We start from the raw sequence: 15,240 nt of genomic DNA on the forward strand, positions 1-15,240 counted from the left end.
CCTAGATTTCACAGCTATTCCATGGTCTTGTGTTCGAAGCTCTCTCTTAACCTGTTCAATGATTGTTTTTTGCTTGAGTTTGCGGTAATCTCTCGCGGGGCGCGACGCCGTCATCACCTCTCCTGCCCCCGCACTTTGACTCGACCACAACAACACAGACATGCGGCCCAACCAGCTGGACTGACTGTGCCCAACCCAGACAACTCTCTGGAAGCGTCATCTTCGCTTTCAATATCCCATAGACTGTTGATATTCTAGGCACCCACGCAGGTTTTTGCATTGGCTCAGATACAGTCTTACACGCCGAGCAGCCCAATGCGCTGACGCGCTCACCAGCGACCTCTTGCGTCCTACAGTTCATCATGTAGCAGTAAGCAGAGGCGGCAGCAAGCTTTGTACAAAGCAGTCACTGCAGATTGATTGCCAGCAGTCATTTCGACATAGACAACTGTCATTTCTGTTCCATGCAAGCCATGGAGAGTGGCCTGGTGCGGTGCCTGTTATCGAATGACAACTCATTAAATGCCCGACTCGTGTCGTGCCAGATGACCGTGGCGCTACCCCTAGGTAGCGAAGCAAGGCACGCCAATCCCATCACCAGAGTACCTGAGAAATGACAGGTCTGCACCCGATTCCTTCTCCTGGAAGGGAATCTTTTTATCTATCTCCAAAATGCAAAGGAGGGGATGAGGTACACGGGCAGAGTTGAGCTGCAAAGGTGCAAGGAGTTCATTGGATGACGCCCTGTACAGTTCATACGTACGTGCTTATCATGCAACATGACCCAACTGACAGCGGATTGGCCCGACATGCCCTGCCGAATACATGTGCATCTCTGGAGAGTGAAAGGGCAGTTCTCCTGCAAAACATTTCACCTCCGGCAATTATCCAGGGCGGCTGGAGACGAACAAGCTGTGCATGCCTTCAACCTGGGCCTCCTCCTTTTCCGGGTCTGATATATTGATCCCATATACTAGTACACAGACCCTCCCGCCTGACCGTCCCCATCTTTCGACTTACACGGAATGGCTGGACACTCCGCGCATGTGACGGTGCACGTGCTGCCAAGAGCCCGATAGAAGGCACAGCAACGCTTAGCTGCATGTGGGGAGGCCTTGTCAACATGTGCCACGATAAGGTAAAAGGACCCGATAAGCATGTCGATAGCTCAGAGCCGGGCTAAGCCAATCACGGCCAAGCGCGCATCGACGCTTCTGAAGCCACGATTGTGGAAAGTCGAAGCACCGCGAAAAGGCCACCGAGGCACAGCACCAGCACCAGCACCAGCACCAGCACCAGCTCCAGGCCCTTGACAGCCTCACCTTGTCTCCCCTGTGCTTGCCTGGCGCTTCTCTGCAGCTCCTGTACCGGATCATGGAAGCGGTGCTGAGCATGTCCATCCCTACCAGTCGCTGACCTTGTTTTTTCTGTTTCCTTTCCCGTCTTGGTTTTCCTGCGAGAAGAAGACCCCTCATTGTCAGCCTCCAACAACCCGGCTGTCTGATATCGCCATCTCGAGCCTCATCCCGCGTCCTCTCCTGCGAGAGCCTCCTCGCACCGACCCGAGCCATCAATGGACTACACGCAGTATCACGCCCTGGGCCACGGCGAGGTCCTCGACCCCAACGACCCCAACAAGACGTCCGCTCCAGCGGCTCCCCAGTTCCAGCCCCCCTCCTCGCCCTACGTGCCACCGGGCTCCCCTTACGGCGCTCCCCCGTACCATGGCGGCCACCAAGCTCCTCCCATGGCAATGCCGCCTCCGTCGACGCCCGGCTACGGCCCGCCGCAGGGCCAGAGCTTCCCCGGGTCTCCGATGCCGTCGCAGGATGCTGGCCTTGCCGCGCAGTTTGGCGGGATGAGCCTGGGTGCGGATGCGGGAGGCGCCGCCGCGAGGAAGAAGAAGAAGGACAGGCACGCGTACCACAGCGTGGAGCCGACGGGCTCGTCGCAGGCCTTCAATGGCCTGCCGCCGGGGACGCCCGCCGAGCAGTTCCTCAACGTCAACAACCCGCAGGGCATCCCGGCGCTGGGAGGGCAGTTTGGAAGCCCTCTGGCCAGCCCCATGGGCACGCCTCACATGGCCAATCCGGGCCAGTTCCCGGCGCCAACCTCTCCCTTCACCCCCTCGGCCCCTGTGTCGCCGGCCGAGTTCGCATCCAGGTTTGGCTCTCCCGACGCTGCCACGTCAATAGGCTCGGCTGGCCCCAGCCAGGTGTCGCCAGACGACATGCCCAGCATACCCGCCTCGAGGGACGCCATCCAGGAGCACTTTTTTAAGAACGTTTACCCGACCTTCGAGCGCCATGTGCCCCCTCCTGCGACGGTTTCCTTTGTTGCCTTCGACCAAGGCAATGCCTCTCCCAAATTCACCCGACTCACCCTCAACAACATCCCAACCACAGCCGAGGGCCTCCATGCGACGGGCTTGCCCCTGGGCATGCTCATCCAGCCTCTGGCCCCACTTCAAGCGGGAGAGGCCGAGATTCCCGTTCTCGACTTTGGCGACGCCGGCCCGCCTCGATGTCGAAGATGCCGGGCTTATATCAACCCCTTCATGATGTTCCGATCGGGCGGCAACAAGTTCGTGTGCAACCTCTGCTCGTACCCCAACGAAACGCCGCCCGAGTACTTTTGCGCCGTCAGCCCACAGGGAGTGCGCCTAGATCGAGACCAGCGGCCGGAGCTTCACCGCGGTACCGTCGAGTTCGTCGTCCCCAAGGAGTACTGGACCCGAGAGCCCGTCGGCCTCCGCTGGCTGTTTGTCATCGACGTCACGCAGGAATCCTATAACAAGGGCTTCATGGAGACATTCTGCGAGGGCATCCTCGCGGCCCTCTACGGCGGCAACGACGAGGAGAATGATGAAGATGGCGAGCCAAAGCGAAGGATACCCAAGGGAGCCAAGGTTGGGTTCATCACGTACGACAAGGACATTCACTTTTACAACATCAACGTGAGTTCACGAGCACTGGGAACAAGAATGAGATGGCCCGCTAACATTAAGACAGCCTCATCTGGATCAAGCGCACATGATGATCATGCCCGACCTCGAAGACCCATTCCTCCCCCTCGGCGAGGGCCTCTTTGTCGACCCGTACGAGTCAAAGGCCATCATCACCTCTCTCCTCACCCGCCTCCCCGAGATGTTCTCCACCATCAAAAACCCCGAGCCCGCTCTGCTTGCCACGCTCAATGCCGCCGTGGCTGCGCTGGAGGCAACGGGAGGTAAAGTCGTGTGCTCGTGCTCGACCTTGCCTACCTGGGGCCCTGGCCGACTGTTCATGCGCGACGACGGCAACCATCCCGGTGGCGAGCTGGACAAGAAGCTGTATACGACGGAACACCCCGCGTGGAAGAAGGTCTCGGAGAAGATGGCTTCGTCCGGCATTGGTGTCGACTTCTTCCTTGCTGCGCCCTCCGGCGGCTACCTGGACATTGCGACGATAGGCCATGTCGCCGCCACGACTGGTGGAGAGACGTTCTACTACCCCAACTTCATCGCCCCGCGAGACGGTGCCCGGCTGTCAATGGAGATTACGCACGCCATCACGAGGGAAACGGGCTTCCAGGCGCTGATGAAGGTCCGCTGCTCGACCGGGCTGCAGGTGGCGGCGTACCACGGCAACTTTGTCCAGCACACCTTTGGGGCAGACCTGGAGATTGGCGTCATTGACGCGGACAAGGCGCTCGGCGTGTCGTTTAGCCACGACGGTAAACTGGATCCCAAGCTGGACGCCCACTTCCAGACGGCTCTCCTGTACACGACCGCGTCCGGACAGCGACGCGTGCGATGTTCCAACGTGATTGCCAGCGTCAGCGACACCTCCAAGGAGTCCAACACCAAGGAGCTGGCCATTCGGCAGTGCCTCAAGTTTGTCGACCAGGACGCGGTTGTGGGTATCTTTGCAAAAGAAGCCAGCACCAAGCTCGCCACGACATCGGCCAATCTCCAGGATGTGCGAAACTGGCTGACGGAGCGAACAATCGACATCATGGCCTACTACAAGAAGCACTCTGCCAATCAGTTCCCTCCGAGCCAGCTGGTCATGCCCGAACGGCTGAAGGAGTTCTGCATGTACATGCTAGGCATGTTGAAATGCAGAGCTTTCAAGGGCGGTATCGAGAACTCGGATCGCAGAGTGCACGAGCTGCGCATGGTCCGCAGCATGGGCCCGCTGGAGCTTAGCCTGTATCTGTACCCCCGGATGATTGCTCTGCACAACCTCCAGCCCGAAGAGGGCTTTGCCGACCCCGAAACAGGCCACCTCAAGATGCCCCCGTCCGTGCGGACGTCCTTTTCACGGGTCGAGCCGGGTGGCGTCTACCTGGTGGACAACGGACAGCAGTGCTTGCTGTGGTTTCACGCCCAGACGTCGCCCAACCTCATCACCGACCTGTTTGGCGAGGGCCACGACTCGCTCAAGGGGCTGGATCCGTACACGTCCACGCTGCCGGTGCTGGAGACGCATCTCAGCGCACAGGTCCGCAACATTATTGAGTTCCTCAAAAGCATGAGGGGATCCAAGGGCATGACGATACAGCTGGCGCGGCAGGGGATTGACGGCGCCGAGTACGAGTTTGCGCGGATGTTGGTGGAGGATCGCAACAATGAGGCGAAGAGCTACGTTGACTGGCTTGTTCACATTCACAGAGGAGTTCAGCTGGAGGTATGTTCCCCCGCCTCCCCCCTTTTCCCCCTTGCGTCGTCGTCAGGAGATGATGAGAATGCTAATTCGTCCTATAGTTGAGCGGACAACGAAAGAAGGAAGGCGATGGAGAGGCTACCGCCGTAATGGCCAACTTTGCAGGACTGAGACCGGCCTATTGGTAGGTTGCTGAACCCAACTCCTTTAAGGGTGGCGGCACAGAGACGGAATGAGATTCGCCTTTTGTTCGAATGGGGCGTCAATGGCAGAGGAGGAGAAAAAAGAGAGAGAAACGCATGGAAAATTAGATGATATCGTGGGAGGCGCTGCAGCATTGTTTGTGTAACCAACTACCTAGGCATGTATGTATTGCATATTGCATTGATAACCCTGACGCTGTACTTATCACTATATGTTTGACTGCGGACTACATTGCTTCCATCACAAGTGGCTTGAACAATCAAATCAGTCAGAGCTTAGAAACGTAGAGTCTTGAACAAGACGAGGTAAGATACGAGGTAAAGAGCCGATGGTGTTTACATGAAACAAAGATGGCGACTTTTTTGTATCTGAATCCTCAGCTAGGTATTCAAGGCGAAGGGCGGGACAATCACACCACACTTGCCTAGGTATGGATTTACTCCTTTTCGAAGAACAGAGTGACCTTGTTCTCAATGTCTCACGTAAATAAGGAGGTGAGATCCATGGTCGATGGTAACGTAACGTACAAATGGGGAAGAAACTCTCTTGTTTAATCTCTATAACTCGCATATCCTCAATCTTCCTCAATATTTTCGTTCTATCTTATCGCTCGTTTTGAGACATGGATCCTGGCCGTCTTGCCACCCAATGGCACAAGTTGGCTTATGAGAAGAGAAAAAAGAGACATTGACTGATGACTTGGCTGCTGTCTTGAATGCAACCCAGTTTCTTCCACTCCTCAAGGGCAAACGAAAAAAAAAAAAAAAAAAAAAACACTCTTTACCTCTTGCTTCGTCCACGAACATATGTCATTTCCTAGCTCATATGCCAAAACAAGTCGAAAGGACTCAATCCTATCTGTCAAAGTCCGCGATTCCTCCAGTAACACCACATACGAAGCCTTTTCCCCCTCTCCCTCCTCCTCCTCCTCCTCCTCGTCGTCTGTCACCAAGTCTCTTCCCCCATCCCGCCCTTCATTTCTATGTATGATATGCGCAAGCAATCGCGCCTCAACGACGATGCAAGGCGCATTTTCGGCTCATGAAAAAAGTCGCTCAATGCGCTGTACTGTAGCAACCTGATGCGAGATCCCTCCCAAACCCCTAGTCTTTCACACCCTTGTACTCGCCTGTCAATGGGTGATGGGGGCCGACCCGGAAACACACGGCCAGCTGAGCCTTGGAGGTATGAAGTAGTAGTATGGAGCGCAAGTTGGACGGGGACTGGGTGTGATTAAGACGACATGTCATGCTAATTCCAAGTCTGTCTGTCAGCAAGTCGGCAACCGTACATACCGTCCATCGACCCATTTCACTCATACCTACATACGCCACACTACACTCACTCTGTCTCGTCTGATACTGTATGCTTTTGATGACACAAAGAGACACTACTACAAGCAGAACGACAATGGAAAGGCAGCTCCTTTTCCCCCAACAGCATGGGCCTCTCCGCACAACACGATGCCCATGCATCATGCATGCACGCCATCCTGTCCCAAGGTAACAAACAAAGTCACCGAACTGTGTGGAAATCTCACTGCGTGAGCTCCTCCGCCCGGCTACCTAATCATGAACAGGGGCGTCCAACGCTGCTTGGCTTACGAGCGAACTCGCAAACCCCATCCTCTTCTCCCTCAGAAGCGCGCGCCAAAGATTGCACTTCCAGCGAAGCTAATCTGTGAGCCAACGCAAGGCCGTTACGATTCTCTCATCACGGCCAAGTCTTCCTTTTCCTTCCATTCCCATGCCTTCTCTTTCAAAAAAGAAAAAAAGGGGGGGGGGGGGACAAAAGGGAAGCAACTATTAGAGGCTCACGACATAATCGGGCAATGCAATTGCCGGTGGCAGTGCCCGGCAGGACACAGCATGACATGTCAACAAAGAACCTTGTCATCCGGGAATGATGCAGACCTGGCGCCATACACAACAGCACGAACACGCTTCCACCGTGGCAGGCATGTGTTTCCTCGTACTTGTACTGGTGCCAATGGGCACGCCAGGCAAAAAAAAAAAAAAAAAGTGAGCAAGACGGGCTGCCAATGCGGCCGCAGGCTTGAGGCCAGAGAGCAAGCCCCAGCTCTCCGGGCCGCCCTGGACAGTATGGCCCAGGTACTAGGACCTGTAGGTAGTATTAGAGGATGCATTTCCCCGTGCTTCCCCAACGGCCGCAGCCGTTGACACTCGGAGCCACAGTTCCGATGGGGAGAGGCGAGTTCCGCGATCCCTGCTAGGGCAAGCATGGGGAGTCCAACCAGGTGAGAGAGAGAGGGTGAGAGGAGAAGGGTGTGTGTGTGTGTGTGTAAGTTCGCATATAGAAGCGCGGAGCGGGCTCCGAATAAGCTGGCTGGATGCTTGCTTTGCCTTCTTGTGTGGTGATAACAAGTCAGGACCAAGAGCAGCATCACAGGGGGAAATTGTAGAGAGGGCTTGACACGAAGAGGAGGGGAGGATTGCTTCTCACGACGAGTGATTCCGCATCATTGGCCGGCGCCATCTTGCCTGTGTGTTCACACGCAGACCAAGGATCGAGGTCGGAGCTGATACAGACGATTCCCCTCCTACGGAGGATCGCGAGCCGGGCCAGGCACTCTGCTGCCAAATTCTCCGTCCCCCCATCCATCTGATGAGTGGCGACTCCGCATCCCAGCGGCGTTCCCCGTCAGGCCAATGTGGTCGATGACGGAGAGAGAGAGAGAGACACACACACACATGGTCCTTGTATCTCCTCCTGCAGCCACTTGCGGCGTTCTGAGTCAAAGCAAACGGCCGTTACCAACGGCCTTTCTTTAGCCTCTACCTTGAGGGTACGACCTCCTCGGTGATGGAACCATTTGCAGATCGTGTCAGCCGCGTATCAACAGGGAGCCATGGAGCCTTCACCCAGCCCGGCCCCGTCCTCACCGGTCTTAGCCATCAGCCGGTCTGGTCTGACACATGCAAGGGACTCCGGCAGGTTACATAGTCGGGTTCTAATAATAAGCAAGAGCTTGTGCCGCAGGATCGGGAGGAAATCCTGATGGCCTGATTGTGGACTGCATGTGCGTGTATGCGTGTGTGTGCTGCGTGTCTCGTCCACGACCCGTCTTGCTCGATCTCTACAGCTCAGCAGCAGTCGACAGTGACAGGCTAACCCGGGCCTTGCCCAGTCTGTCTCCATCTGGGGGGAAATGGAGGCTTGCTGGGTTGCCAACACCCACGCAAGCACTTCTTGTTCTGCGCTTACTTGGAAACAGCAGTGGTTCGCGCCCCCTGTCCGAACAGCATCGCCGGATTCTCGAACCCTCGCCCAGCGAATATCAGACATTCGTGTGGGGCCTGGCGAAGGTGTGATGTTAGCTGTCTGTCTCTTTTGTCATCGAGTGATGGAACTAATATGCTGATGGCCGAAAGAGTCTGATATGAATCAAGCGCATCTTCGATTCGGAGGGGTAACGAGACAAAGTTGCAAAGCCACTCCTAACTCATCCCGGGCCACACCGCGCCCTAGCAGGCAGATGGAAAAAAAGACGATAGAAAGAAAAGAACGGAAACCTCCCTCCTAGGGAGCTTGACAGCAAGCCCACCACCTCTAGATTGCACTAGCAGCAGCCAATCATACACATGGGATGACTCTATGCAGCATGGGAAGGCGAAAAAAGAAGACATGAACCAGACCCGACAAACTGACCTTGTCCCCAATGATACTCATATGTGATGTCCCTAGCAGTCTAGCCCGTCCATCCAAGCCCGTTCAGACGAACCAGCCTCCATGTACATACCTCCCAGACATTGACACCCTTCTACATTCACAGGAACAAGAAACCCCCCAAAAAGATTGCAGAAAAACGATTCGCACCCAAAATCAAGGCAAGACGTAGAACACCGCCCATACGAGTAGAAAACAGTGAATAAGCCTCTCTTTCCCCTCACCCGCCTCCTGATGAGCCCATTGAGGGATCAATCTCGAAGCTCGAACAGGAGCGAAAAGTAAAATGAGTCGGCGGCAAAGATGTCTGTCTAAGCGTTCGAGACGAAGTCAAGCCATCCCCGTGTTTGGTTCTGCCGTAGGCTGTTCCACCCCCCCCCGTAGCCTGTCCGTGGGTGGCCATTGTGACTCACATGACACAAGCAATGTAATGTTTTGTATTGAAGTAAAAATCACGAGGTGATCATGTCGAGCCCGTATCGGGGGTCTGGCCGGCACAGGACGCGCTCAATCTCCGCGGTGTCAAAGACGCCCTCAAAAATGTCCATGTCGGTAGGGCCGGTGCCACCGGAGCCGAGGGGCAACTTTGCCTTTGACACGCCGCTGCTTTTTCGGTCCTTCTTGAGCATCTCCTCTTGGATCAGGCGAGTTGTGCTCTGTGCGGGGTCTTCAAAGACGAAGATGACATAGGAGAATTGTCCGCGGAGATGAGGGTCGAAGAGGAGAATGTCCCGCCAGATCTCGGCGAGCTCCCGCGGCGGGTTGCGGTAGCCGTTGCCGAGGCCAAAGTCGCCAATCACGACACGGTCATAGCTGTTGTAGAGGCAGATGAGAAGGGCGCCGCGGATCTTTTCTCGAATCATGTCCCTTTCCGCCGAAAAGGAGTACTTGGTGCCGTTCTCCGTGAGCTTTGGCCACCGCGTAGGCGGAACGGAGACGACTGGCAGGTCGTACCAGCGGTCGAGTGGCTCGTAGCGCTCGTGAGGCCCTCGCGAGACAACGACTGAGTCCGAGAGAATGCCCCCGGCAGACGGGATGGGATAATTGGACGTCTCTCCCATCGTCGGCCACGGCGTGCTCAGTGTGGCTGAGAGGTTGCTTCGCCGGCAGAGCTTCTCCTCGTAGCCGGAGCAGCCAGTTTCCCAGTCTCCCCCGGGACGACGGTCGTTGGCGGCGCAGATGAAGGGAATCCGGACTCTCGGCCCGCCTGCCGCCTCGCTGGTCTCAGTCTCCATGGCGGCATAGTAAATGGCCCTCATGACGGGATCGCCGTATTCGACTCGAAACATGGGGGGACGAGTGCTCGGCTTCCGGCGTGGGACATCAAGCTGTGCCGCGGGCTGCCGGTAGAGAACGGAATAGGGAGGGAACATCTCCGAATAGTTTGCTTTCACGAGAGGTATAAAGTTCCTCTTGGTGTCGGCCGCCACATCGGACGGCCTTACCTTGCTGGACCTAGAGGTTGGAGCCATACTCATGAGTTTCTGATGACCTGTTGAGCAGTGAGGAGAGGAATGAGGCTGTCGAGGGATGATGAGCGGCGTGACTGAAGAAACTATCGAAAGAGATTAATCGAAGGAGAAGCGCGGATCTTATATCAGAGATGGAGGCGGCACTGCTTGTTTTGAATCCCGAGAAGCGAAACCAGTCAGCAGGGCGAGTGAAGTGCGTTTATATCATTGTCTCGGCCTGATATAAATTGCTGTTTCTGTTTCTGTCTCTTCTGTCTCTCGTCCTGTCTCTGGTTTCCTTATCGTCTTCTTCCTCTTCCTGTTCTTCTCAAGACGAGTTACCAATCAGGCAGTCATTCAGAAGCGAAGGCTCATTGAGAGTGTGAAGCGAGATGGAGGGATTGCCATGAATTGTACGACCCAATATGTCGAGAATCTGAACCACATGTTTGGGACAAGAGCCAACGGCAGGCGAGCAGGCAGGGCCAGAAGTAGCAAGCAAGAGGCTAGCGATCTTTTAACTTGCAAATAGTAAGAGTGTCAAGCATCGCTTGACAGACTACTAGTAACCACCAAAGGGGCGCTAGATGATGTCTCGCCGGCAAGACAGGAATACATACCGGGACCCACGAGGGCGCCGGCAGCCAAGTTGGCGGGACATGCTGGTACATCGATGGGGCGCCCATGACTGGATAGCAGGTGCTTGAATTCGCGTGCTGCAAGATCTCAGAGGCAGGTCGAGAGCCCGGACCAAGAGCCAGAGAGGCATGGTTCGCGGACCGTTTGCCCCCCTCCCCGTGGGCCTTCTCAGACACGGCGGCTCAGGATTTATGGACCATGCCGATTTCTGGCTTCAGACTGGGAGCGGAACTGCCCTGGTGCGCGAGCTGAGACTGGCCTGCTCATTGCTCTTTGGGCTTCGGTGGACGCGCTGGGGAACGGCAGACAGGAGAGCACATGCAAGCAGAGTACAGCGTGCTCGTGAGCGTTGCTTCTGGCATGGGCCGGAGTATTGTTGCGGACGCATGCGCATAAGATCTGTGACACCTCATCTCGCCCTGTTGAACCTGGCAAGGATCCAAACTAGTCTGTGTCGGCACAGGACATGGTCCAGGGGGGATGGGGGCCGTTCGAGGGCTCTTGGGTCTGCCTGTATTGAGTGTGAGTGGATGTGTGTGTGTGTGTGTACTCTCCAAGTATTGCACAGGCGGGTGGTGGGCAGATCTCTCCAGGGGCGGTACCACCAACGATCAGTGTATACACGAGATAGACGGATAGGCCTTGCTGGTTGAGTGTGTGTGTGTGCTTGAGCTGGGATTGTCCCAGCACCCTCGACGGTGGAGGCGGGAAGCGGCTGTGACTTGGCAGCCTAGAGCTATCGATCCATGCCTGGTCGCAGCCATTGCCCAATCCCCTAAGACTGGCTGGGATGAGGTCTCAAGGGTTGACGACGATGCCCGCAAGTCGAGCAACAAGGGCTTCGAGCTGAGACATCAGATGCTCTCTGGTTGGACAGCCGTTAGCCGGGCGACTTCACCATGTACTTGTACATCCAGGCACCCAGAGTATCCATAACCCGTTCTCGCGACATGTCTTCTGCCATATCAAGCAGGACTCAGCGTGATATTATGACGAGGAGAGAACAAGGCCATCCGGCGGCGGTGGGTGCGGGTGGAACATGAGGCTTCTGCTGCGGCCATTCAGAGCAGAGGTCCATGAGTTAGTGACGACCAATGCCGCGGAAGAGGAGAGAAGGGAGACGAGGAGGGTGCGGTCCGAGGCAGCATCTGAGAGGCCCGAGGGAGATGCATGACGATGCGGCAGGCGATCGTGTGAGCGGGCGAGGCGCGGCCACGGGTGTGAGTGCGAGTGGAACAAGCAGGTATCTGTGTGAGAATCTGTGGGTGAGCGAGTACAGCAAGTGAGCAGGTGAGGGTGGCAGTGAGGTATTGTCCGTGATTCGTTCGTGATAGTAGCCTGTTGGTCTTTGCGTGGGAGAGAAACGAAAGAGACGAGCAAGTCGATGGCAACTTGGAGGTACCTCCTTGTAGTCAGCAGTCGACTTTGTGGCCAGTCCCAAACAGTCGGTTCAGGAAAGAGCTACTACCTAGTAGTAGGTAACTGCCGCTACCTTTGACATTCCGTATAGACGAGGTACCTCGAGGATTAAGGTGAAGTACCTTACTCACTAGGAGTACCTAGGCCACGAACGAAGCATCAACTGAAGGCCAGAAGCAGCCACCAACTGTTATCCGTGGATGGCAGTACAAGTATGTACCTAATAGGTCAAAATGGTGCCATGCACGATGCCTGCAACGCCTATATTCATGGCTGCAGGGAGCAAAGATGTTACTTAGTACCTTAGTGGTATTACCCAGCCCTCTGGACTCTTTTCCATGCCTTAACCGCTGAGCTGCTTGACGGCCCCTGTTCTAGCGCTGCCGTCCCGTTGCATTGGCCCAAGGTACCTACATGTAACCAGATTGACGGGCCTCACTGCCAAATTTCACCAGGATAGTGACGCTGCAACCTTGGAACATCAGAGAAACCACTAACAGACATGTTCGAATTCTCTACTATCATGACAGTTTGATTCAATGCATCCCTGGAAGATAGGTGGGTAGGCACAAGGCAGAAGACTGTACAGACGCAGACGGGACTCTGGAATCATTGCTTCGTACCTTAGGTACCGGTACTGGTACTTGCTCCCTGCCTCTGTGCTACCTCCCCAGTTCGCCAACTCCAGGTGCCGCAAGCCACAGTCACACAAGGCGCCTTCACCGCCTTGGCCCGCAGCCAACGGCGCGACAGTTTTTCCTTTTTTTGCCGGACCCCTGCTCACAGCTCTTCCTCTTCGTGCTGGTAGTAGGTAGTAGATCCAGCAATAACAGCTTCAGCAAACAGAAGAAGGAGGAAAAAGAAAGACTGCAACCAACCTCGATCTGATCCTACGCGCAAGACGGGATATGCCAATCACGGGCCTCTGATTCGAGACATCTAGTCAGTCGCTTGCCCGCCTGCCTCTTCCCTGCCGACGACAGGACCCAAAGCACCAGGGATCAAGCACATCTCTCACGTCATGAGACGCACCTGAGCAAGCGAGAAGCCTCTGAGCAAGCCCATCATGTCTCATCCGCTCCGCCTGCTGGCTCGACAACACCGGCGCTGGCCTCTGCCAGCAGCCCGGCGAAGCTATTCCGTGCGCGTCCCTGGCGACGGCAGCAGCGACGTCACGACCGTGGCCGATCTGAAGGAATGGCAGCCGGGTCGCCTTGTCTCGGATGTCCAGGTCTGCGGCTGGGTGCGATCAGTGCGCAAGAGCGCCAGCGTGCGCTTCGTTGACATCACCGACGGCTCGTCCATGAGGCCCGTCCAGGCCGTCGTCGACAAGAGCCTGGCCGCCGAGTACGTCAGCCCTCGTCCCGGCATCCTGGCGAGCACCAGCTGACAGACAGGCCCGTGGTAGCATCCGCCCAGGCGCCGCCGTTCGCCTCACCGGGGTCTGGCACAGTAGCTTCCCTAGATCCAGCGTAGAGCCTCAACAAGGCAACCCTGCCCGTAGCCCGGCCGCTCACCAGCCGGGTCTGGACGATGCCACGCCTCGCGTCCAGTCCAGCCCTCCTCCGGCCCAGGAGCGAGAAGCTGCTGATGCTCCTGGGGCTGGTTCTGGCCAGGTCCCAGCTACGGCTGAGCTACGGGTTAACGAGGTGGAAATCCTCGGCGCATCTAACCCTCAGGTAAGGCCATACTGAGCTATTCTGCAAGTGAATAACGGGTCTGACTATCCTCAAGACGTATCCTATTCAGAACAAGTACCAGACGCCAGAGAGCCTGAGGGCTATATCACATCTCCGTCCGCGAACTCCCCTCAACTCAACCCTGCTCCGGCTGAGGTCAGACGCCATGGCCCTCGTGAGCCAGTTCTTCTTCCAAGAAAAGTTCCAGCAAACACACCCCCCCATCATCACCTCGTCGGACTGCGAGGGTGCTGGGGAGGCATTTACCGTCAAGAGCGGCTCACCGTCCGAGTTCTTCAGAGACCCAAAGTACCTCACTGTCTCATCACAGCTCCATCTGGAGGCTCTAGCCCAGGCGCTGGGCAATGTCTGGACTCTATCGCCCACGTTTCGAGCCGAGCAGAGTGACACCTCTCGGCATCTGAGCGAGTTCTATATGCTCGAGGCTGAAATGAGCTTCGTTCAAGACATGGATGAGGTCATGGATCTCGCCCAGAGAATGCTGGCCTCGCTCGCCAGCGGACTCAGGCTGCGAAGCGCCGCACAGGAGCTCGAGAAGCATCGACTCGACTCTAGAGATCCTGCCGAACGCCTGGCATTCGAAGATCTTGTAGATCTCAAGGAGCTGCAGCAGCGCTGGAGGGGTCTTATGGCACCAACCCGATGGCCTCGAGTGACTTACACAGAGGCCATTGAGATCCTCGAACCCGTGGCCCACAAGTTCGAGCACAAGCCCGTCTGGGGCTCGGGGCTCCAGTCGGAGCATGAAAAGTACCTTGCCGAAAAGATCGGATACGACGAAGCGAGCGACGCGTTTCTGCCCATCTTTGTCACGCACTACCCGCGGGAGATCAAGGCCTTCTACATGCTCCAGTCCGAGTCGCCGCCGGCTCAGGGGCCGACTGTCGACTGCTTCGACCTCCTGGTGCCCAATCTCGGAGAGCTTGCGGGCGGCTCCATGAGGGAGCACCGGCTTGCCCAGCTCGAAGACAACATGCGTCTGCACGGGTTGGAGGTCCCGACGCAGCGGAAGGCCAGATCCAGCGACATGGGGTGGTACCTGGATCTGAGACGCTGGGGCTGTCCTCCCCATGGAGGCTTCGGTCTTGGTTTTGACCGCCTGCTGAGCTATCTTACTGGTGTGCCCAACGTCCGCGACGTGGTGCCGTTCCCGCGCCATTTTGAGCGCTGCGATTGCTAAATGCGGCTCTCCCCTCGACCTCTGAGCGGTTGTTGCATCAGCCATGCCCCTCCCCCCCCCCGGGTCACTCAGACAGGATATTGCCCCGACGTCTCGGGAGCGTGGCGTGGCCAGCAAACAGCCTGTCGTGCTCGTCAACGCCTGCCTACCTCGGACTGTTTCAATTCAGGCCAAGCCTGCTCGCACGACAGCAGCAAACGGCGATCTGCGTCAGGGGACCGATTGCATGACGCAGCGCCACGCCGTGCCTGCGTTACACTGCGGATCCCGATCTTGAGGTTAAAGACGAGAAGGCTTGCGGGAAGCCGCATGTG

At 56.6% G+C, this 15,240-nt stretch overlaps 3 protein-coding genes across 3 annotated transcripts; 2 read left to right on the forward strand and 1 right to left on the reverse strand.

Moving 5' to 3' along the window:
• Positions 1–1,573: 1,573 nt before the first annotated feature.
• TRIREDRAFT_77570 (uncharacterized protein) lies at positions 1,574–4,834 on the forward strand (the record flags this gene model as incomplete). Its single annotated transcript, XM_006964905.1, has 3 exons — positions 1,574–2,956; positions 3,012–4,670; positions 4,748–4,834. The coding sequence occupies 3 exons, from the start codon at positions 1,574–1,576 to the stop codon at positions 4,832–4,834; spliced, it is 3,129 nt and encodes a 1,042-aa protein (XP_006964967.1).
• Positions 4,835–8,989: 4,155 nt separating this feature from the next.
• TRIREDRAFT_60756 (uncharacterized protein) lies at positions 8,990–10,009 on the reverse strand (the record flags this gene model as incomplete). The annotated part of the gene is made up of 1 exon (XM_006965067.1): positions 8,990–10,009. One exon carries the CDS (start codon positions 10,007–10,009, stop codon positions 8,990–8,992), a length of 1,020 nt encoding a protein of 339 aa, XP_006965129.1.
• A 3,103-nt stretch (positions 10,010–13,112) lies between these two features.
• On the forward strand, positions 13,113–14,926 carry TRIREDRAFT_61239 (uncharacterized protein; the record flags this gene model as incomplete). The annotated part of the gene is made up of 4 exons (XM_006964906.1): positions 13,113–13,393; positions 13,455–13,518; positions 13,663–13,725; positions 13,781–14,926. The coding sequence occupies 4 exons, from the start codon at positions 13,113–13,115 to the stop codon at positions 14,924–14,926; spliced, it is 1,554 nt and encodes a 517-aa protein (XP_006964968.1).
• Between the last annotated feature and the right edge of the window lie 314 nt (positions 14,927–15,240).

Source organism: Trichoderma reesei, assembly GCF_000167675.1.
Source record: "Trichoderma reesei QM6a unplaced genomic scaffold TRIREscaffold_8, whole genome shotgun sequence".
Taxonomy (NCBI): domain Eukaryota; kingdom Fungi; phylum Ascomycota; class Sordariomycetes; order Hypocreales; family Hypocreaceae; genus Trichoderma; species Trichoderma reesei.